Here is a 23,237-nt window from a genome sequence, read left to right as displayed (position 1 = left end):
AATTGTTTGTTCCAAATTATTTAGCATTTCTTATATTCGGCAATGATGGATAGCTCGACTATTGAAAGTGAATCGTTGCCTCCAACCGATATTGATGCAATATTAGAAGCAGCTTATTCCATAAAGGAAAATATGAACCATCGACATTCTATTGATATTCACGGCCAAAGACTGTCTATTTTCTCAGCAAGTAAACCAAGTATAACGTCGCCTACAGCGAGCATGCCGCATTCAGACCCAATGTCAAGTCGAACTGCCTTGCAGCATAATGCATTGGGACATTCATACCAACACTCTAATTATCAGCATAAATATCATGCTAATAGAACCGGAAGCAGCTCAGAACTGCCATTACCATCCACTACATCGCCCACTCTGGCTGCAGCGGATAAAAATGATGGACATATTATAGGAAGAAGTATTTTACAACTCATGACAGGAAGTAGTGCAAGAGAAACCAATAGACCAAGATCCAATACAACCGATACAAATATCAGTCCAAACCAGTATAAGCTTTATTTTGGTGGTCATGGCAGTAAGAGCGGAAGTAAAGCTAAACTGGGCGAGCGCGCCAATGTTGAAACCACGGCCAGCAATCAAGGAATTGGCAGCAGTACAACTAATCCTGTCTGTGGGATAAGCAACGATGCATCCAGTAAATATATTTACATGATTTGTTGTTGCAACTGTCTTGGCTGCATTGGGCATGCTACACATTATTACGCCAATGTCTTGTGATGTCTAGTTTAATCTGACCATCGATGCTAAATTGTAGGTCATCATGAGCTTACACAAAGTATCGAGTTTGCTCAAGGTTCATTGGCTCGCACATCTCCATCCATGCATCCCGCAAGCAAATCATCTATTGCATCTGGTACACGCTCACGTCCGCGAGGAGAATCTGACACTACTGGAAATAGCTCTGGGTATCAACGAAACAGTACAAAAACTCCTCTAATACAGGATATAAATCAAAAAACTACTCCCAAAACAACTGATATGGATTCGTTTTTGTCACTGAGTGCTTCTGCACAAATGATGTCTTTGTCAGTCGTGGATGAAAGTTCTCGATCCATGTCGCTGGAAATGGTATCTGGAGATAAAGCATCTCAAGATACTAACCCCACTCTCTCTACACAACCAGTAAAAAATTTGAATCCAAGTAAGTATCATATCTAATTGTACATTGCATTGGGTATTTTATTCGTCAAAACAATTGTACTAATTGGGTTGAATTCATTGTTGCCAGCACATCCTGATCAACATGTAAAAACTGCTCCTTTGAATGATACACATATGGCTCCTAAAGTCCCTGATATGAATTCGCATGGAGTAGCAAGATTGGTATCTGTGAAATTCCCAACCACCCAGATTGATGTAGACCAAATTCTTCAAATTGGAATCAATGATTTGCAATGCGAGCAAGCAGTGAATAGTGTTCAAGTACAAGTTCGCGATGTAGACGATATCCTCAGCATCTCAGTTGACGAAATGTTGAATGTGGATCACAATGCAAATGTAAAGTTGTTTCCAGAAAAAACCGAGGCCAAAAGCAACGCTAGTAAACAAATTGAAAAAAACTTGAATGTTAATATGACTGAACAGGTTGATCAAATTGCTCATAGTGTACGTGTTGGTCATGTCGATTCGTTGCCGTGTTTACCACTTTCGGAATTGCATCGATCACTTTCAGATCCGGCTATGAATGCTCCTTTATCTTGGTTATCACGAACTCAAAAACAGCGTCAAAGCATTGCTGGAGCAGATTGTCAACCCTCTATGCATATCAAGCTTGACAAGCAATCTAAAGATGAGCGTAGAAAGTCATTTATTTCCTCATTGGTAAGCTGTGACTTTCGTGCTGGTACAGCTGTTTTTGCAAGTGGAACAATGCCTCGTCTTAATGTAAGAATATCCGAAGAGCGATTAGAAGAAGTACCAACTGCACCGTCAACTACTATTCCAAGAACTAGTTCTCAACCTGCTCCAATTAGTATCAACAACAAAGGTGCATTTGCCAGTTCAGGAATCCTGTCCAGTCTAGTATCTAGTAAGCCACATAAAGAATCGCGACACACTCCACTCCAAATTTCGACTGTTCAAAATGAAGCGGTTGGCGAAACTCGCGCTAGTACTGTTGATGTATCCTTGCCAAGTGGTGGTGATGTGTATGATCTCCTGGCTGTTGGTGAGAGTAAATTAGTCGACCAGTCTAAAATCGAAGTTGTTGGATTCTTTCGCACCGACCATGATCAAAACCATGTATTGGGTGACATTGACAGAGTAATCGGACTTGCTGGCGGAGTAGACAAAAATTCACAAATGGATTTAAGCAGTCGTGCTGGTCCAGAGGATGGTCAACCCTACAATTCAAGTACAACTCCCGTGTTTAAAGCCTTTTCGTTTCTACACAGACGATCTGTAAATATATCGTTTTGACTTTAAAACCACCTAGAAATTATTGATTAACAATTGTTTATTTTTGTCTTGGATCTACTCCATTTCCCTACTCCAATCCTACAGGTTTCTCGGCAGGTTTTAAACCATGAAGTTTAAAGGGCAGAAAAATAAAAAAATAAATGCAGACTATGCTAATTTGAGTGTGTTGGACATTAAAGTAAATCTGGTAAAACAACATCTAATTGAAAATAAGTTGTACGCAGATCACGTAGTCATTGGTGCTCTATTTCCTTTCATGACGATCATGAACAGACGGGTGCACATTCTTGGGGTCAACTCCTTGTCTACTCTGTTCTCTCAAGTATTCGTACGCTTGAGCCTTGAGTTCCTGGACTAAAGCAGCAGGTTTTTCATATGCTTGGCGGGCCTCCTCATACAATTGCAACGCTAGTGTAAGTTCACCCATGACAACTTCTTTGCCATATATGTTTGCTTTATCAACAAGATAATTGACTTTTTTCTCGGCCATAGCAGCTTGTTCTCGAAGTCCTTCAATCTTTTGCTCTTCAAAGAACGCTTTTTCGAGCAACTTGGACACCACTTTTTGAGTATGGACAACAGTTTTTATCGTACCAGTAGCACCTTTTTTGGCAGAAAATGGAACAGACTTTCTAGGCTTGGGCATCACCATTGCTCCAGTATAGGTCTTAGCTTCAGTAAATGCACTATGTGTGTCTTCATCGGAACTTCCAGAAGCTTTTTGACCTCCAGAACCACCTGAACCATCAGAATTAGATTTCAGTGGATTCGAATACTCAGTATTAGCCATCTCTCTATTTCTGCTTTCTTCACGCTGAACCTCTGGTAAGCTTTCAACAGTCTCATGAAGAGGACTTCCCGAAGTTATCCAGTTACTGATTCGCTTCTTGCCTCGATTAGACATACGTCTATATGAGCCTTCGTAGTCATTCAATCCTTCATTATTGTCATCATCCTGATCAGGATAATCAACACCGGGTAGTCGGAAGTAGCCTGGAGCATAATTTTCATTATCATCGCCATATTCTGTGGAGTAGTCGGTAAACCTGTACATTTTTTCGATCCTCTTTGGGAGTGGATGATGGAATTTGTGATGAGCCAAAACATGATGTTGTTGATGGTGTTGTTGGTGCTGGATAGGTTGATAGCGTTGAACAGGTTGATAGCGTTGTTGTTGCTGTTGTTGATAGTGTTGCTGCTGTTGCTGTTGTTGATAACGTTGCTGCTGTTGCTGCTGTTGTTGCAGTTGCTGGCGCTGTTGTTGTAGTTGCTGTTGACGGCGCAGTTGCAGTTGATGTTGCTGCTGCTGATAGCGCTGTTGTTGCTGCTGTTGATAGCGCAGTTGCTGTTGATGTTGATAATGTTTCTCCATCTCTCTCTGCCTATTCCTGATACCGAGTGCATCAGTAACCTTATCCTTACCGGTTGTCCAATCCTTCTGCATCTTTTTGATAGCCTCCTCCATACCCTTGTTCACCTTTTGCAGGTTTTTAGTACGAGCTTGATTCAAGCCCTTTATAAGACCACTAAGCTGTTGTTTAATATTAGCTTCTCCAGAAGTCTTTGCTTCAGGATCCTCTGGCTTGTGCGGTTTGGACTCATCAGCACCAGATGGTCCAGGCACTTCTTGGTCTGACTTGCGTGGATCTTCATCAACTCCAAAAAGTCGCCAGTCTCTTTGACGAGGTGATGGTGAACCTTTACCAGCTTCATCAAACGGTATTCTTTGCCTTTGATAAGGTGAGAATAGTTTACGCGGTAAAGTGAAATACTTTTCTTCAAGCATTACTTTTGGTGATGAACCCTCGCCAACTCCTTCAAGCGATCCTTTGCTCTTTTGGTGTGATGTATGCGGTAAAGTAAAATACTTTTCTTCAAGCGACGACTTGCTTCCTGAATGAGATGATGGATGCATTCCATGTGGTAAAGTAAAGTACTTTTCTTCGGACGATTCTTTGCTCTTTTGGTGAGATGATAGATGCATTCCATGTGGTAAAGTAAAATACTTTTCCTCAGTCGATCCTTTGCTCTTTTGGTGAGATGGTGAAGATGGTGGAGTGAAAAAATCACCATCGGACGATGGATTGTGAACCAATGGTCCAATATGTTCGACTTCTTGTTCTGGCGTAGAATCATCTTCACTGCTGCTGGTGGATGGAGGTTTATCTGGCACACTCGCAACTTTTTCTTCAGATTTAGATTTCGAATCTTTAGGTGGACTGGGAGTTTTCGGAGATTCAACAGACTTTTTATCAGAATCCGACTCGCTGCCACTCTTGGAATCTTGCTTTTTAAACAATTCTTCGAAAATGCTAGAAGGTCGAGCTTTCGGAGACGCAACGGACTTTTTATCAGAATCCGACTCGCTGCCACTCTTGGAATTTTGCTTTTTAGACAAATCTTCGAAAATGCTAGAAGGTGGAGTTTTCGGAGATTCAACAGACTTTTTATCAGAATCCGACTCGCTGCCACTCTTGGAATCCTTCTTTTTAAACAAATCTTCGAAAATGCTAGAAGGTCGAGCTTTCGGAGACGCAACGGACTTTTTATCAGAATCCGACTCGCTGCCACTCTTGGAATTTTGCTTTTTAGACAAATCTTCGAAAATGCTAGAAGGTGGAGTTTTCGGAGATTCAACAGACTTTTTATCAGAATCCGACTCGCTGCCACTCTTGGAATCCTTCTTTTTAACCAATCCTTCGTAAATGCTAGAAGGTGGAATTTTCGGAGACGCAGCGGGCTTTTCATCAGGTTTTGTATTGGCTGATAAAGTTGCAGAGGGTGTAGAAGTTGTGGACGATGTGGAAGTTGTGGACGATGTAGAAGTTGTAGAGGATGTGAAAGTTTCTTGAGCCTTGTCTTTATGCACCGAATTGTCGGGAGACGGCATTCCTTTTAGTAGATACTCGTATATACCATAACCTATGCCAGTTCTGGGTGGCCTGGAAGACAATGAAGTTTCTTTTGCAGCATCTTTGGTGGTAGTCGATTTTTTATCGCCAAGTCCTCGCTTGGCTAGCATCACTGAATCACCTTGAATGTCATTTAATTTGCCAATAACGGCTGCATGAGTAGATGTTGCAAGAAGAAAAACAAATCCTAGATGAGTGAACTTCATTGTGCCGACTTGGTGATATTCTAATTATTTTGGTTGTCGACTAAACTGCTCGGCGTGTCACAAACTCGGTCAGTGTATCAAAAACAGCCAGCGATTTTGTTTGAAAAAGGATAGTTATGCACAGTATTGCGACTTATATACTTTCAAAGTATGTTTGAAATAAGGGAGATGCAAATACAATAGTTCAGGGAAGCTGTTTCGTAAAAAGATATCAGTCGTTTATGGCCCTATTATAAAGTGCACTAAAGGACTATATGAGCTGCTTTGAATCGCCCTAACTGCGCAGTTCAGGTGTTACTGTCCCTAACCCTCTCTCAGTACAACTTTCCACATCTTGTGGTGAGTGCAGCACAAATGATTAAACCGACCCTTACAAAGCAAAGGGCTAGTTTTAAAGCCAATCTGGCATTTATGTATTTCAACGCCCTTATTACAAACCCAACTACGTAAAATGGAGCACTAAATAAGGGCGTCAAAATACATAAAAACAGTTTTATGGAAATAGCTGGTAATAGGTCAACTAAACAGCAATGCACCATATAAACCCCCAGCAGGATTTTGAGATCTTTTTCCGTACTTATTTTTGTAAAGAAAGCTGAACATTCATGCTACAGTTCCAGTACATTTCAGATTTGTTCAATGTTCGACTCTCTTGACTACAAACCAAACACTGGGTAATTGTCATGGAAACACAATCACATTCCCGAAATCTTTGGACACGGCAAATATTGGTCAAAGCCAGATATTTGATTCGTATGTTTCCAATCAAACCCTTACAAGCTTGGTGATTATACAACACATGGCTATGCTAAAAGTGTAGAAATATTCTGAATTCGAAGTACAGTTTGTGAGCATCATATGATTGTTTATTGACAATGTCTATCGGGACAGTCAATTTTTAAAAGTCCGCAGCAAATGATTGATCATTTGTATAGAAAAGCAAAATAGAAGCAGTAGCTGCAAAGATCAAGTCCTATAACAGGGTTATTATAGCCGCATCGATGTAAAATTTGATCTTTCAAGTATCAACGGTTGAAGAGTCGTATTTTTCCACAGTCGTGTTCACGTAAAATGGACCACTTCGTGTATGTTGCGGTGACTGCATTTTGGATCTATTTGCATACATACATTTTGAGATCACCAAGCTTGAGCCCTGACTCGTCCATTGTAACCCAAGTACTGATTTTTTTGGATACTCTCAATAAAGCCAGACACATTCCTTGCTGTCAATCTGTCATACCGACCTTTTGTCTAGATTTATCATTCCACAAGTGTGTTTCTTTCAACCTTCAAATCCGAGCAATTTTTGCAAACATCATTCCAAAAGCTCTGACCGTCAATGATTTGATGTGCTGGTTTATTTCATGACAATATTAAAAAGCTTTGATATAAAAATAGAATCGATACATAAAAAAACATGTTTTGAATGGTAAAACTACCAAAAAATGCTTCTAAACAGCTATTTCAAACGAAAAAATAGTGCTCAGTAATCAGCATCAATTAAACATGGAACTGACCGTTTATCATGCATTTAACATCTAGTGTCCTATTTTACGTAAATATGGCTGTAGTTAATCCGCAGCTATACTAACCCTAACCCTAACCCTTATAACTGCGCATTCATGGACTCGACATAATCGAATATAGCCGCATTTATGAACTCAGCATAATTGAACATGCCGCATTCACAATGAACACTTGTATCTTGGATTGGCTGCTGTTTTCAAAGACAAGAGTTGAATATTCGTCGCACTTTCTCATTATAAATTGATTATTCGATTGCATGTTGTCATGATGTTCAAGTAATTGTCAGTCGAGTTTAGAATAAACAACACGAAACTCTGATTCAATATTGTTTGACAAACTATATTGAATCCATTAAAGAGTTTATAAAACACAATATCAGTCAGTGAGTTGGTTTATATTGCAAGATTGGTTGTTTACATTATTATTTAACATTCAATCTGCATAAATACAGTCGAGATTGTCGTCTTGATTGCACAAATGCAATTCAATTACCAACAAAACTAACCAAAATCATAACTTTGAAGGTGCTCAACCATGACTCGATTTGAATACACGTGGTGATGGCCAAAGATGCTCATGTGGAAAATCAACGTACTCCAAGTGTGAGCAACTTACTGAAACAATGGCAGTTGATTTGGCATTTCTTAAACAATCATTACTGCAAGACACTACTACTAAAATAAAGGTTAGACTACATTTCCTGCTAGTTTCAAATATGTCCTTTATTGTCAATGCTTGCATGTCTGACATTTCTAATTGAAAGTGAATTCCGTTAAAGCTGTCAATGCATGCATTGCTCAACTTTCATTTATTGCAGTTTATAATATACACATTGATGGCATTGAATTCAATACTAATCCATGTATTATTGTTCAGAATGTTCAAGTCAATCAACGGCATTTAATCGACAAAATCTTGGCAAGGTATTACATGATATAAATGGCTTGGTTTGCCTAGAGTTTATTGATTCAGACTGACTGATTGGGTCAATCATGTATTAGATATTCTGCAGAGTTTACTGTGTTTAGAGAGGTATTTCAAAGTATTTATTGTACCTTTATTATGACTGCAATCGATACAGTTGATTCGCATCCTAATCATACTTGAACTGTACGGCTAGCTTTTGCAAAACTCCAACGATGCCGGTGAGTTGGTTGGAGTGTGGACAGTATTGCTGCTAGACTCATTGTAACCAACACTTGTTTTACTCTAGGTGCCAAGTCTGCTCAAATCATCTTTTTAACAGATAAAGACACTGCGCCAAAGACATCCATGTTTTCATTTCCATGGAGTAAAACTTCAAATGTCACAACAGTCATTTACAAGAATAATGGAGCTGCTTTTTCCGACGAGGATTTTGCTAGACTGCGTAAAATCGCAGAGGGGAATCCCGATGAACAAAAGATTGGCTTTTTTGGTGTTGGATTTTACTCCTTGTTTAGTATCTGTGAAGAACCATTCGTAACTTCAGGATCTCAAAGTATGGCATTTTTATGGAACGATGACATGCTGTTTACAAAACATGGAACACTGCCCAAGGAAGCACAGTCAGAATGGACTGTGTTTTATCTGTCTATGCGTGAACCAATTGATCCGCCAAAGGCTGCTGATTTTGGTCGCTTTCTCACCACGTCGCTTGCTTTTACATCATGTCTGGAATCAATCGAAGTGTTTATTGATTCTGAACGTATATTAAACTTTAACAAAAAATGCTCTATTCCACGTTCAGTTGATATTCCCAATTGCAAATCTGTCATACTCAAATCACCCAATAATCTATTTCAACTATCCACGGTTTCTGTTTCAAAGGCCCAGCTAGATGTACAAGTAAAAAACAAGCAATCGGAGGAGAGCTACACCATATTTATGCATATCGCCACTGCAGATATTACTTCAACCCTTCCTCGCAAACTAGCAGATGAAATGAAACGAACAACTAAAAAAAATCCTCCTTCCACTACCCAACTGCGACTTATGTTTTCAAACTATGATGAATACGACAGCTCTTCTGGTGTACGAAAAGGTGTGCAGATGTTCAACGATCTTATGCCTGATCCGTCTGATCAAGGTCGAATTTTTATTGGATTTCCAACTCATCAAACTACTGGCTGTGCCATACAGGTGAATCTAGCTAGTTATGCACTACTCTGTTTATTTCAAAATCTAAACTTTGATTGTATATGGTATCTGTAGATTGCTGGGCATTTGATTCCAACTGTAGAGCGTGAAAGTATTGATTTTGTCGATCGCTCCTTAAAGTACTGGAATCAGGAGCTGCTTTTCATGGGCGGTCTACTTGCTCGGATCATGTATAACATGGATCTTGGTGAAATCGAAACTTTGTATACCCAGCTCAGTCTAGATTCTGAAAGTCAAAAATGGCTGCAAAAAAAGGCAGTACACACCATGAGTGCGTTTACATTTAAAGCATCAACCCCCTCTTTGCATGTCAGTTCCATTATGCGCCAAGCATTCTATTCCATGTCTAAACAATCTCTGTTGATTGTGTCGTCCATGGGTATTCGGCTGGCAAGCGATGTCCGACTATCTGTTCCCGAGATGCTACCTTTTATCAAACTCACACCACTGCTTCCAGATCATGTGCTTGAATCTTGTCGTGATCTAGTGAAGCAACTTCAAGCAGGTGGATGTCTTTTCTCACTTGGACTTGCCGATGTATTTATTGAGCTTCGCCAACGAACATTCACAATAACTGAAGTTGTCGCGCTTATCAAATGGTGGTTTAAACAGTTGCAATCTGGTCAAAGCTTTATGAATAGTTCAAATGTTGTGATTTCACGAGCAGATTGCATCACACTCAAACAGATTCTAACCATGCAAGACACTCCTGACTCGCCCAAAATCGCTTTTGCAAACTTGACTCATTTTGTGCGTCCCAACTTTGGAGCAATTGATTTACCATTTCCTGATACGGTAATGCCTCACACTGTGAGTAAACATTTATCTGCCGAAGCCATTGGGTTTGTTTTCCCTGATATTAAAGAATTCACAATCGTCGACTGGCTACGGTATGTGACTGCACGTGCAGAGTTTGGAACGGATGTAATGTTTACGGAAAAATGCATGGCTGTCAGCAGCAAGCATTATTCAACGATTTCAGAAACTGCTCGTGCTCAACTGATATCCATCTTGGCAACCAAACCGTGTATCCCAACGCAGCTGGGCAAGATACTTGTTCCGGAACAGGTCTATTTCTCCAGCGTGACGCTTTTCAAAGAACTTCCAATTGCTACTTTTACTCATCCTCGATTAGTATCTGATGCTATGCTCAAGACATTGGGCGTACGTGAGCACGTAGAATTGCAGGTGGTGTTTGATCGTCTAACAGATCTCAATTGGGATCAGGTGCAGCTGATCAAATACCTGGCATCAGTGCAAACAAAACTATCCTCGCTTGAAAAAAGTCGACTATCTGCTACAGCGCTTTTTCTGGGTGAAGCCAAAAATAGTGGTTCTACCAATGGCAGTGAAAGCACTGCACCTTTGCGACGCTATCGTGCATGCGATTTGTTTGTTCCAAGTGATACGCTTCGTACATTGGGTATGCCTCTTCTCCAGTGGACTGTAGAATGGAGATCCGAGTCTCTTGAAGCCAAGTTTCTCAAAGATCTGGGACTCAAAGAATATGTTTCTATTGACAATCTCATTTTTCAAGCTTCCACTGCTACTGTTTTTACATTACGCCAGTTATGGATTCAATACTTTATTGACAATTACGAAACCGTGTACAAAAAAGTATACGAACCAACTACTGTTAGTAAGCCTTTTTTACCAATTGTTGGCAGCACCACTTTGGCCACCCCATCCACGTGCTTTTCCAATCCTGATGTGGCCATTATGGGGTTCAAGGTTCTGGCATTGGATTTAAAACCACATTCAGAGAAACTCGGTGTACGCCAATCTCCTACTGCACAGACTATAATCGATCAGCTAAAAAAGTCTCCACCGACATTGGACACAGCAGCAGAGATGTTTACTTTTTTGGGAACCCAACAAGTGCACTTCACCAATGCCCATTGGAATTTGCTCAAATCTCTCCCGTTTATTCCTACCGTTTCAAAGCATATACCTTTAGTGCATTCTAATACACCTGCTCCCATCACATACACATCGCCAACAGATGTGTATTTTAAAAGTGCGCAGGACGAAGCAAAACAGCTAGTACCCTTTACTTATATTGATTTCGGGATAGCTGCAAATGCATTTTTACGTACCTGTGGGGTAAAAAACGAACCATCTCCGATTGAACTAGCTTATACCTTGGCCAAATCCCCGCATGAGTTTTTAGATTCGTCTGGTATTGAAGTGTACCTGTCTTTATTAAGACAGGTTGCTGCCAATTATGATACATTGAGAACGGATAGTCAGCTTATGAAACTGATGCGCTCTAGTGCATTTTTGTTGGGTGTAAAGCATGGCAATGACACTGATAGTGTGGACGATAAGACTGATGAAATAATCGACTCTACAAAAAATGATGTGGATGTTCCTATGCGATTCAAACTTGCCAAAGCATCAGAAATCTACCTCATGGACGATGCAGTTTGCTCACAAATTTTCAAGCCAGTGTGCGCGCCTATGGAAGATATTTTAGAGCGCATGTATCAAGATCTCGGATCGTGCTGGATTTCTCAAAAAGTACAGCTGAAGTATTTGCCAAACAGCGCTCTAATTGAATCACCTACTTCACAAAAACTGCAAGCTCTAATCAATGAACGTGCAGTTTTACTACTTTATGATGGTCATCAATCACGCCGATCCAAGGATTTGATTCCCAAAGCTGAAAAAGTGCTATCCAATCTACAAGTTCTTGAAACCAACTCCATCAATATTGTGCGAACATTTCAAGGCGTATCACGTACACAGAGCACAACTGCATGTGTTGTTGTCAAGTCGACTGGACTTGGAAACTCTACTCCAATCCTTGTCATAGTCAACTCATTCGACCACTTTGATGTTGCAACAATGATTGGAAGATTGGTTTTACGCATGCCGCGATTAAATGACAATTTAATGCTTTCCACACTGTTGTCATCTTCAATTGAAAACCTGAACAGAAAGGGATTTCCCGTGGATCGAATTTTAAATCTAAGAGCTAGTAAACTTAAAATCCCTTCCAAGGCAGTAGTTGAAACAAGCAAGCATTTGTCTCGTGATACAATGTCCCAGAATAATAACTCGAGCGAATCTGGATCACGTACATCACTTTACGACAGCAAAAAAATAGACAGCTCGCCAAAACGCCTGGACGAAACAGACGAGTCTATATTGAAAAACAAGGTGCAGGAATTGCTATCCATATTCCCTGACGCTGATCCCAAATTTCTATACAATCGCTTGCGAGTACTTGGCGTTGACAATCTACAGCAAATTGTTGGCGAGATGATGGATATTGGATATCCAAAAGTTCCTCCACCGTATACTCCCAACAATCTTGGTCAAAATGGGGACGTGGGTAACAATTCTCTAGTTCCAAAACAGGAGATGGGACCATCTCGACAAAACGCTGACAACTCATCCCTGATTGGCATGTTCAACAAATTCACTGGGATCGATTTAACAAAAAATATTGAAAAATTGACATCCATGACTCAACAGAGTAGATCAAGTCTGAATGATCAGCAGGCATTAGTTAAACACGCTCCCACAACAGACATTACTCCGCAAGAAACACATCGACTCAAATCACAGCTAAAACAATCCATTGCAACAGCTAGACCAGAACGCAACGCAGCATTTCGCTCTACTGTTCCCAATGATCCTACATCGCAATCTACTATTTCCAAAGTACAGTCACAATGTAATATTTTGACTGAGCATGATTTGGTACTTGTTATGCATACTCGTGTAGCACATATTCCTGTATATATTGACAAACAGCTTGCAAGCAATATGACCGCCATGTCACAGCAACCGTTATCTGAACATAAAGAAGCTATACATCGATTCTCTATTGTTCTTGATTTTTTATCTGGTGTATTCAAACTTCAGCCAGGTGTAGTTCACATGTATTGGGACAAGGATGGAGCCACGATCGCATTCAATAGAAACAGAGCACTGTTTTTCAATTTGAGATTTTATGTTGGGTTGCATTTCCAGTCTATTCAAAACACTGCTCCACAAACTCCTGGTGATTTTCCCAGTTCAAACAGCAATAGTTATGTTGAAAGCGTTGGTAATGAGTCTTGTAGCGTGCTGTCGTATTGGTTTATGAAATTCTGTCACGAACTGGCACATAATTTTGTCGGGTGAGTGGGGTGGTATATGTATTGCATCCATGACGATATTCAAAGATTTACTAATGGTTTTTTTGGAATATTTGATTGATATTATAGTGAGCATAATGGTATTCATGAGTATTGGATGAGCTCATTTGCAGAAACGTATTTTGAACCACTGATTGCTTCGATGAAAAAGGCTAGCGTAAATTTTGATGTATAAATGAATGATTTTTAATTGCAAAGTTTAAATCTCAAATCTATTCGTCTTTACCACGAACACAACTTGATCTAGTTTGAATCCAGTAAATTCCAAAATTGATGCTCATTTAAAACAATCGAGTCCGCATCTGTTTACCAAAAATGAAACTGCATGTAATCTAGATTTGTTTTAGTTGAATACACTTTTGACTTGATTGATTTAAAGTTTCAATAATGTAATTCAGGCGTTTATTTGAAAACATTTTTTAAAAAAGAAATCCAAAACATCTGGGTGGAAACAACTAAAACAGTAAAGCATGGAATACATGAAAAGAAGGAATGGATTGTAGACGACTGAACTAGAGGTAAAGTTTGATGGTGACCAAGAGTTGGACTATTCTTGATGGAAAAAATCAAAATCAATGATTTCACTGATTTTGGGTCGATTTCTATAGTCTTTTTGCATGAGTGCAGATAGTAAATCGACTGCTTCGTCAGAAACAACAATTGGAACATGTCCCTGTTTGGCTCGTGATGAACCGGGTTCGACTGGTGCGCGCAGACGCTCAATACGGTGTGTGATATTTAGTTCCATTACCTCATCATCATCCTTGAATGGATCCATTTGAAAAAGCAACACGTATAGCAGAGTTCCGAGTGCCCAGGTTTCTTGGCAAGCTGGATAATAATCACCGCCGTCAAGCGCTTCAGGCGCTGCAAACTTTTTAGTCCCATAAAATATTTTTGTGGGAACTTCTGGCTTAAGGTATGTGGTGGATCCAAAATCAATCAACTTGATTTCGCGGGTTTTTGTGTGAATCATAATGTTTTCATCTATTTTAGTGGGTTTGTTGAGATGGTTCAAATAAGCTTTCAAATCTATTGTACTTGGGAAAAAAAATCAGTGAAAAACGTACCCTTGATATCATTGTGACAGAATCCCATGCGATGCATGCATGCAACTGTTTCAACAATTTGTTTGAAAATCATGCATGCATGTGATTCCTTGACAGGTCCGTACATTTCAATATAGTCGTAAAGATCTACCCACTCTTGACCAAGGTACTCCATGACGATTACATATCGCGGATACATTTCAAAATGGTCATAGTACTTGACAAGGCGGGGTTGGTTTTGTCCAGCAAAATGTCGCATCTTGTGAATCTCAAGCGGAATTTTGCGAACAGGCACAACCTTGATAGGCTGACTTGTTTTTGATGTCTTTTTGATCAGCGCAGTCAGCTTTGACATTGCAATATCTTTGGGTGTAAACGTGGTATGATCAGTAATTTCCAAAGATGGCATCGAGCTGGCAAATGCCGTCACATCAGGTGTCTGATCCAAACAGGTTTCAGAGCCGCTTGTAGAATGGCTGGTCTTGTTACCATTGCCAAAGATCTTTCTGCTATTATTTGATATAAGACTGATACTGGCCAATTTTGGCTTGAGCGAATTTGAAACAGTATCTACCAAACTGGCTCGCCTGTTTGTGGGAAATCCGCTTTCTTCCACATGCCAATTCCATACACTGGAGGCATTAATGAATTTGCAAACCACCATACGTCCATCGCTGTTGCGTGTCGATAACCACACTGTAGAATGTCCACCGCTACCAATTTGCTTAATTAGTTTATAGCTAGACTCGAATCGGTATTTTTCTTTTGTCGAAAACTCTTCAAGAATTGCAAGATCCTCCACAGCCTTAATACTGGGTGGAGTATTATCAATAATATGTGTGTTCATTGAGCCAGTGTGTGCTCCCTTGACATTATTTTTTGTTGCAATGGCAATATTTTGTTTTTGCATAGACTCACGTTCGCTGGTGCTCGTGCTACTTTGAGAAGAGGTCGATGTCATTGAACCACTTTTCTGGATGGATGATTTACTGGTATCACTTGATTGAAGACTGTGTATCTTGGATTTGCACGATGATCCCTTACTACTTGCTATACTTTTTGTAGGATTCACGGCACCGCGATGAATAGGAAACGTGGCTTTTTGCTGACTATACTTTTCTAGCCGAATTAGTGGAGCTTCGTGTGGTTCAGACATGAATTCTTTGACAAGATTCTCATGCAGTTTCTGCTGCATTTTAATCTTTTCAGTATTGACTGGCAATTGGATTTTACCCGTAATCAAATTCAATTGTCGGATATCCTCCGTACTGTTATCGCGACTTCTGATATTAAATCCTGAAAGACCTTTAAAAAATGCAAACTTTCCGCTAGAAATGCTACTAGTGGAATTACTGCGACTATTAATACCTGGCTCCTTGTCAGCCTTGAATATTTTTGCTGGAATCATTTTTTTGATAATGTCTGGCATATGTAGTCCAGGTTTCTTAAGTCGAATACCGTCCTTTGGGATGATTTTGGAACTATTAGCGCACATAGAATCTGACTTGACAATGGATTCAATGGCTGAACTGGTGCTGTTGAATGATTCCTCCTTTTTTAAATCCTCGACGGATGACAGATCATCAGAAACTGACTCATGACTGGAAATAGATTCAGTCATTGATTTTGATTCTATAATATGGGCTGTGTTGGACTTTGATAAATTGCTGGGTTTAACATCTGGCTCTTCTTCATCATCCAAAGTTGGAAGTGATTGTTTTAGCTTTTTCATTTGGTACATGCTACGTTGCTGAGGCATTATAGTTCCCACATGAAACGACGATGAACGAACAGCTAGAGTAGATTCAAAGTTGGAACCAGACATTGCGCGAGAGGGTAGTGGATGCAAATTATCGGGTTTTTTATGAATATGGACGTTGATGAATGAAGGATGACCTTCAGCATCACTGGTTGGCAATTTTTTGATACTACTGGCTGTATCGTCAGCAGAAAATAACGCATCTGCTTGCTTATTAGAGTCTTGTCGAGTACTGGATATTTCAACAGCAATAGACTGAGATTGTAATAGATTGCTTTCAGGATGAAGGGCATCGATGACTGGCTCATCAAACACTAGCAAGATCGGGTCATCACGTTTGTGGTTGGCATGATTTTCAGGCTGAAGATTGTTTGAATTTAATATATCGGCTTTGCTGGTTGATTCTTCAATAGGTGATGGCATACTGTCATTGTTTTTAAGATACTTGTCCAAAAGCTTGTTTTTGGACTGCCAAGAGGAAAGATCGATTTCATGTTCCAAACTATATTGACTACCTAGTTGGTTGGAACTAGGACTAATTTCCGCGTCAATATCTGCAAATCGATCGCATTCATGGCCAATATCCTCGAGTGAATTTTCAGAAAAAGCAGAGCCAAGATCCACAGCATCGTATAAATCAGATACGGGTGCCCATTTTCTTAATGGTGCAGCTTCGAAAAAACTGCCATGTTTTTCAAGCGATTTCTTTGTTAGCAAGTCGGATGGTGTAGATGGTTGTTGGGCATTCGAGACATCATCATCTAGCACAAGCTTATTGTCGAAATCAATACTTGCTACCCGATCAACTTGCTCATAAAGGACTGATGGTTGCGATTCTTCTTCCTTTAACATGATCATATGAGTATCAGGTGGGGTTACTGACTGCACCTTTTTTGATTTTTCTATAGTGGTAGTCGGTGATTGGCCATCAGAAGCGAGTTTCGCGTCGTGTTTTTCTGACTTGGCCGAAAACGCTGATACTTGTCTTGGGCGTATCACCACAACCCGAAAAGGCTTTGGCTTGACCTCAGTAGCCTCTAAAGTAGTCACTTCATCATGCTGGTTTGTGGTGGTTGAAATAGCGACTGATTTTCCAGATTCAAGCAATGGGACTTCTGAACTAGATCCATCTGAATTTTGCTCTTCAAATTCCAAAAGCACCTTTCGAGCCTCATTGATGAGTGGCATTGAGCCATAACCTTCGTCCACTTCCTCAAGGTTTTCTGTAGAGCGGCGAGAATGTTTAGTAGCTGTTGGGGGGCGAGATCGCAGAGTATAAGGAACTTTTCCTGACAGCTCTAATCGAAGCGGTGTAGAAGGAGGAGCATGGGTAATGCTGTAATTTCGAACATGAGTGAGACCGCCAAGATGAGTTTCTTCGATTGGTGTCGTGATTGGTACTGTGACAGATGCCATTATGGGTATGAAAGAGGTTGTACTATGGAATCTGTTGGTGAAATATACAAAGTATCAAGAAAATAATGATTTCAGTATATTTAGTATTGCATAAAAGATATTGGAGATAAAGTACGTATTTTAAAATGAAACCAGAAAAGTCGATCGAAATGTATCTAAACTATTGTTTATAGCGTGCCAAGACCTGTAATCAGATACGCTGACAAAAGATGCCAGGACAAGTATAGAGCTGTGTTGTACACGGTTGAAATAATATTTTGAATCTATGGAGCTCACCTTGATTTGTAGTTTATTGGTGTTTGCCTGTAGTTGTAATGCTGAAAGTATTATATAACGATGTGCTATACTGGCTAATACGTGAATTGGCCAGTAGTACCAATCGAGTATAATTACAAAACGAGTTATAATGGCAAACCTTGATTAAATATATAGGCATGAGTAAGAAATAGCACGATTTGAAAATATGGGGTCGGATATCCACGCCAATTATGGATGCATCATGCAAAAGACTGTTTTCAAGTCCAATCAATGAAGCATGTTTGGAATTTGATATTCCAATGCTATTATCTCTGGATTATAATAAACAAGTATATTTTGAAATTTCCATTTGCTAGCCAATTTTCAAACCAACTCAAAATACACCCAGCAGTTACTCTGGCTTATGCAACACTGGTATCTACACACCGATAGTTGATTATCCAAACCCATTAGGTATTTCGCCAGCTCTCAAGCATAGCTTATTGATAGACGATTTGAGCCAACATTTTGAATAATCCAGGCCAAGTCAAACCCAATCTGGCCTTGCGATTAAACAGCATCAATTGCCCAGTAAAGTCGGCTAAAAATATATTTATTCAGTATCAATGACCACCAGATGGCCAAGAATTCCTTCGAGAACAAGTGCTTGACTCTGTAAAATGTGATTCCAATGTGAGGATAACTCAGAGATCTAACAAGACGCAAAGTATTAGAGACATAAAACAGTCGAATGCCAGATGGTTTAAAAATCAACCTACCAAAGTGAGCTCAGTGGGTGCTGACAATATGTTTGTTTTTAACGATTCTCCATTTGCAATTTGTTCTATAGTTTCCATTGGTTGTGCTGATCCTATTGTCCGAGTATTGCCTCTTCCCATCCCCATGGCAGATGCAGTGGTAAACAAAGCGTTTCTCGATTCATTTCCAACGACACACAACTGCGATTGAAGCAATGCAGTGGATTTGGATAATGGCCGCATAGTTGGATTTGTCGTGCCTAAACTCCTGACTGATAAGAACCCAGTCTTTAATGCTGCATCCATTTGTCTCATTGCATATACATGTTGCGTGAATGACCGTGAATGCCTGCAGATCATTGTTTTGCTGTAGTAAATTCTCGAGGAAAAATGGACAGCAGCTTGGCCATAGCATTAAAAAGTGAAATATAGTCATGTGATACAAACTTGACAATCTCGACTGTGTTTTTATGCAGATTGAATGTTAAATAACAATGTAAACAACCAATCTTGCAATATAAACCAACTCACTGATTGATATTGTGTTTTATAAACTCTTTAATGGATTCAATATAGTTTGTCAAACAATATTGAATCAGAGTTTCGTGTTGTTTATTCTAAACTCGACTGACAATTACTTGAACATCATGACAACATGCAATCGAATAATCAATTTATAATGAGAAACTGCAACGAATATGTATTCCAAAGCAAGATTCTGTCGGAAAAGGAATCCATTTTACGCGAGTGCAGCTTTAATTCAAAAAACTCATGTTCAAAATATCGAGATTAGCTGCAGTATATTCTCAGATTCAACAGTCGCTTAATACTGCTAATGGTATATCTAGATACTCTTCAGTATTAACTTTTCCAGTGCGCAATCACTTCACTCACAGTGGTGAAGGTGCAGACATTCCAATCGAAAAAAAGGCATTTGGTCAGCCAAAACCACTAACCCATCCTCACTTGCTAAAATCTGACGAACGTATGTATGCAAGTAAACACTTGAATCAATGATAGTACGCCTGTGTTGTATTTTTTCAGGCATTGCGTAGTGTCTGCAGGTCGAATTCTATCTGGATGTGCTCTCATCTCGGCTCAACTAACACTTTTCATGAATGCAATCGTCAAAGTGACCATTGGTATTACTGCACAGGAATATAAAGACAGACGAACCACCTTGGCAAATACTATTGGAGATGACAGTGCTGCAGTGGTGCCTGGATACGGTCTTCGATATGTATCAAATGGGATTTTGTAAGTCGACTATTGTGATTAAATGGTTTGATTAGAGCTGCTTATAAGATGATCTTGAGCTTACTAAATATGTGACAATTATAGTTACCCATTCCATCAATCTACAAACTTTCTTTATTTAACTGGATTCAACGAACCTGATGCTGGATGTGTTATTGGTAACTGATTATAGTTTTGATCATCTCTAATATAATCATTGTAATTCATCTTGATGTTGTCTTTGTTAAATTAGAGTCTCGGTCAATTAAACAGACGAGTATTGAATCCAAATCCACAACATCAGCTATTGTGAATACATCAAAAAACCACACCTTTACCATGTTTGTTCAGCCTGCAGATCGCGATACAGAGATATGGGATGGACCTCGTGCAGGAATCCAGGGATCAACCACTCATTTTGGAGCAGATGATGCCAAAAAAGTTGACACTTTTGAATCATATCTAATAGCCTTGGATCAGAGCAAGTGCATTTCTACCATTTATAGCGATTTGCCTCTAACTGTGAGTAAGCCCGTCTCGTTGATAGAAGGCACACATATCAAAACTTTGTCAGCATCGGCCACACATGTCAATACGGATGATAATTTTTCACCTGCATTGGTGCATAACTCAATGGGACAGCTTCCACTGCTCCATTCCAACAAGAATACATCAACTACAATTGAAAATCTGATGCCATCAGCACTGAATGTATTGTCTGGGTGGATGAATGGAGGAAAAACACGCTACGAAACTCAAATCAAGCCATTGACAAATATGATTGATAGAATGAGATTGAAAAAAAGTTCTGCAGAGATTGCACTGATGCGTGAGGCTGGTCGGATTTCTGGTCGATCGTTTGTAAAGGCCATGAAGTTTACAAACCCTGGTGTGACTGAGCATCAAATCATGGCTGTATTGGAGTTTCAATCCCGCATTCAAGGTGCATCTGGACTTGCATATGTGCCAGTTGTTGCCGGTGGTCAAAATGCACTTACTTTGCATTATGTTCAGAATCAGCAATTGTTAAAGTGAGTACTTGCGCCGTGTTGAATCTATTACTGCTGGTATATGACCATCTAATTCAAATATACTTGCATAGGGACGGAGATTTGCTTCTTGTTGATGCAGGTGCAGTAAGTACACCAATACCAAGTTTACTATCATTTAAGCTATGTTGACTGCTACTCATTTTAACTCATGCCCTACACTATTAGGAGTACGGAGGCTACGTCAGTGATATTACACGAACATGGCCAGTGAATGGAAAATTTTCAGAAAGCCAGCGAAACATTTATGATATCGTTTTACAGACTCAAAAGCATTTAATTTCTGTAGGTTATTTTATTCATTTTGAATTGAATTTACAAGTGTAATGAGTTTGTATTTATACTGAGCGTCGCATAAGTGCTATACGGAGTGATTTTAAATATATTCTAATATATTGTATGAATCATAGAAATGTTGCGAAGCATCGAACATCACGCTGGATGAACTTCAACGCGAGACAATTGTCTTGTTTTGCGAGAAACTGTCGAAACTGTTTGGTCGAAATATCGGATTTGCAGAAATGAATCGACTTTACCCACATCATGTCGGTCATTGGCTTGGCATGGATGTACATGATACTCCAACAATCCGACGAACTACAAAACTAACAGAAGGAATGGTTGTTACTATTGGTGAGTGAAATCAGTTTGTAATTCGGTGTTGTAAAAAGACAGCTTTATTAAGCCAATTAATGTGTTCATCTATATCAGATCTAATCATTTCTAATCTCGTCAACTATTTTAGAGCCAGGACTATATATTCCAGACAGTGCATCTTACCCAGAAAGCTATCGTGGAATTGGTATTCGTATTGAAGATGATGTGGTAGTAGGCGGCCCCTCGACTGGTAATTCGCCTATTATTCTGTCTGTTGAAGCTCCAAAAGAGATTGTCGACATTGAAGCAGTTATGGCCGGTGTCGTTTAAACAGTCTAGGCTTTTAGCTGCCATTGCATTTCAAGCCAACTTGTAGTGTTTACTGGAAAACTGGACTGCTAGTCCAAATACTGGCTAGTATACTATTTTATACACTATTCAATATACTTTTTAAACTTGCCACAAAACTCCACAATAAAAAACAACTTTATTTTAAATTTCAAGCATATTCTCTATCAATCAACTCATAAATATATCTTTTTTATATGGAAACCAGCCATACTCCATTGAAGAAGTAGGTGGATATCGATACACACGTTGTGGATCTTGTGCAAACTGAGATCGTGTATTTGCTCGAGCACCTACCAAATTTCCATTAAACATTTTTAATGAAGCACGATTGTGTTTGGAAAGCAATGAAACAGCATGCGGGTCTACAGGTGTGTCGGTTGCAAATGGTGCGTTTTGAAATGTATGTATTTGCTTTTGTTGCCAGTGTGAAGGATTTGAATGTACAGGTTTTTTTATTTGGCCTGACAGATACGAACTTCTATCACCAGTGACTTTAAAGCACGGAGCATAATTATCGTCAAGTGATGGGTCTATGGGATACTGACCAGGAGAAACAATCACACTGTATGCGCTCCACTTGGTTGGCTGTTGGTGGAGATTTATCGAGATAGATTGTGGCGATAATCAAATGTAACCATCCATTCTGATTAATGCCTGAAATAGAATAAAATATAAATGGGTAAATAAAAACATGCCTTGGACTTTTGGGGATACACTGCTGGTGCCTGCTCTCCCAAGTATAATTTAGGATCATTAAGTGTCTGCCATTTTTCACTCCATTCTCGCTGGCCTTTGAGCTCCTTGGCAACACGGTCAACCCTAAATCAATGTAAAGTCGCACCATTTAAAAAACAGTTAGCAGTCGGTCTACAAGAACATTGACAGGTGATATACAGACAATGCATCTGTAGTTTGAGACAAACTAACAACTAGTTTCAATTAGCAATACAATGCTGCATTACCAGCAGCGATACATTGCATTTTATAACTTGGGGTTTAAACAATATTTTGCATGGACGTCATACATACCATGTTTTTTCGTCAAATCCTACTGTGGCCAACTTGCAAACAGGCGCTCGTTTTGAACTTGACCCATTAGTGGCTGTTGCTGACTTGGCTGAAATATGTAGTTGATTTGCTCGTGGAGTAGCTAAAGTGGATGTTTTGATAGATGACGCTAATGCAGTTCGAGATGCTCCACTAAAAGGACGAGCTGTAGAATTCCTGGTGCTATTTTGTTTATCCAGCATACCTGACTATTCACTTTCAGCTAGTAACACTAAATGGTTTTATTCAACAAGTGGACTGTTTTTGATGACTACTATAATCTTGGTGACGCGAATAAATATTTGGAAAACTCGACAATAAATTGACGTGGAGATGAATCTTGACGATTCAGTGGAATGATATTTTC

At 39.6% G+C, this 23,237-nt stretch overlaps 7 protein-coding genes across 7 annotated transcripts; 3 read left to right on the top strand and 4 right to left on the bottom strand.

The window, feature by feature from the left end:
- Positions 1-45: 45 nt before the first annotated feature.
- BATDEDRAFT_88142 (uncharacterized protein) lies at positions 46-2,586 on the top strand (the record flags this gene model as incomplete). Its single annotated transcript, XM_006678744.1, has 4 exons — positions 46-655; positions 776-1,162; positions 1,250-2,421; positions 2,524-2,586. The coding sequence occupies 4 exons, from the start codon at positions 46-48 to the stop codon at positions 2,554-2,556; spliced, it is 2,202 nt and encodes a 733-aa protein (XP_006678807.1). The 3' UTR covers positions 2,557-2,586.
- Positions 2,587-2,683: 97 nt separating this feature from the next.
- On the bottom strand, positions 2,684-5,557 carry BATDEDRAFT_88465 (uncharacterized protein; the record flags this gene model as incomplete). Its single annotated transcript, XM_006678648.1, has 1 exon — positions 2,684-5,557. One exon carries the CDS (start codon positions 5,555-5,557, stop codon positions 2,684-2,686), a length of 2,874 nt encoding a protein of 957 aa, XP_006678711.1.
- Positions 5,558-7,706: 2,149 nt separating this feature from the next.
- Positions 7,707-13,546, top strand: BATDEDRAFT_24744 (uncharacterized protein; the record flags this gene model as incomplete). The annotated part of the gene is made up of 7 exons (XM_006678464.1): positions 7,707-7,769; positions 7,961-8,007; positions 8,086-8,116; positions 8,205-8,229; positions 8,298-9,205; positions 9,278-13,353; positions 13,441-13,546. 7 exons carry the CDS (start codon positions 7,707-7,709, stop codon positions 13,544-13,546), a joined length of 5,256 nt encoding a protein of 1,751 aa, XP_006678527.1.
- Positions 13,547-13,918: 372 nt separating this feature from the next.
- BATDEDRAFT_24743 (uncharacterized protein) lies at positions 13,919-17,595 on the bottom strand (the record flags this gene model as incomplete). Its single annotated transcript, XM_006678463.1, has 2 exons — positions 13,919-14,358; positions 14,442-17,595. 2 exons carry the CDS (start codon positions 17,593-17,595, stop codon positions 13,919-13,921), a joined length of 3,594 nt encoding a protein of 1,197 aa, XP_006678526.1.
- Positions 17,596-18,445: 850 nt separating this feature from the next.
- Positions 18,446-18,905, bottom strand: BATDEDRAFT_24742 (uncharacterized protein; the record flags this gene model as incomplete). Its single annotated transcript, XM_006678462.1, has 2 exons — positions 18,446-18,544; positions 18,612-18,905. 2 exons carry the CDS (start codon positions 18,903-18,905, stop codon positions 18,446-18,448), a joined length of 393 nt encoding a protein of 130 aa, XP_006678525.1.
- A 456-nt stretch (positions 18,906-19,361) lies between these two features.
- On the top strand, positions 19,362-21,966 carry BATDEDRAFT_19533 (aminopeptidase; the record flags this gene model as incomplete). The annotated part of the gene is made up of 9 exons (XM_006678326.1): positions 19,362-19,575; positions 19,724-19,847; positions 19,932-20,005; positions 20,131-20,414; positions 20,592-20,857; positions 20,929-20,962; positions 21,044-21,160; positions 21,286-21,508; positions 21,621-21,966. 9 exons carry the CDS (start codon positions 19,362-19,364, stop codon positions 21,800-21,802), a joined length of 1,518 nt encoding a protein of 505 aa, XP_006678389.1. The 3' UTR covers positions 21,803-21,966.
- Positions 21,967-21,991: 25 nt separating this feature from the next.
- Positions 21,992-23,073, bottom strand: BATDEDRAFT_24740 (uncharacterized protein; the record flags this gene model as incomplete). The annotated part of the gene is made up of 3 exons (XM_006678461.1): positions 21,992-22,408; positions 22,540-22,642; positions 22,853-23,073. 3 exons carry the CDS (start codon positions 23,071-23,073, stop codon positions 21,992-21,994), a joined length of 741 nt encoding a protein of 246 aa, XP_006678524.1.
- Between the last annotated feature and the right edge of the window lie 164 nt (positions 23,074-23,237).

The sequence above is a fragment of the Batrachochytrium dendrobatidis genome (genome assembly GCF_000203795.2).
Source record: "Batrachochytrium dendrobatidis JAM81 unplaced genomic scaffold BATDEscaffold_5, whole genome shotgun sequence".
In the NCBI taxonomy this organism is placed as follows: domain Eukaryota; kingdom Fungi; phylum Chytridiomycota; class Chytridiomycetes; order Rhizophydiales; genus Batrachochytrium; species Batrachochytrium dendrobatidis.
The sequence above is the reverse complement of the archived record's forward strand: the minus strand, read 5'-3'. Positions and strand labels throughout refer to the sequence as shown.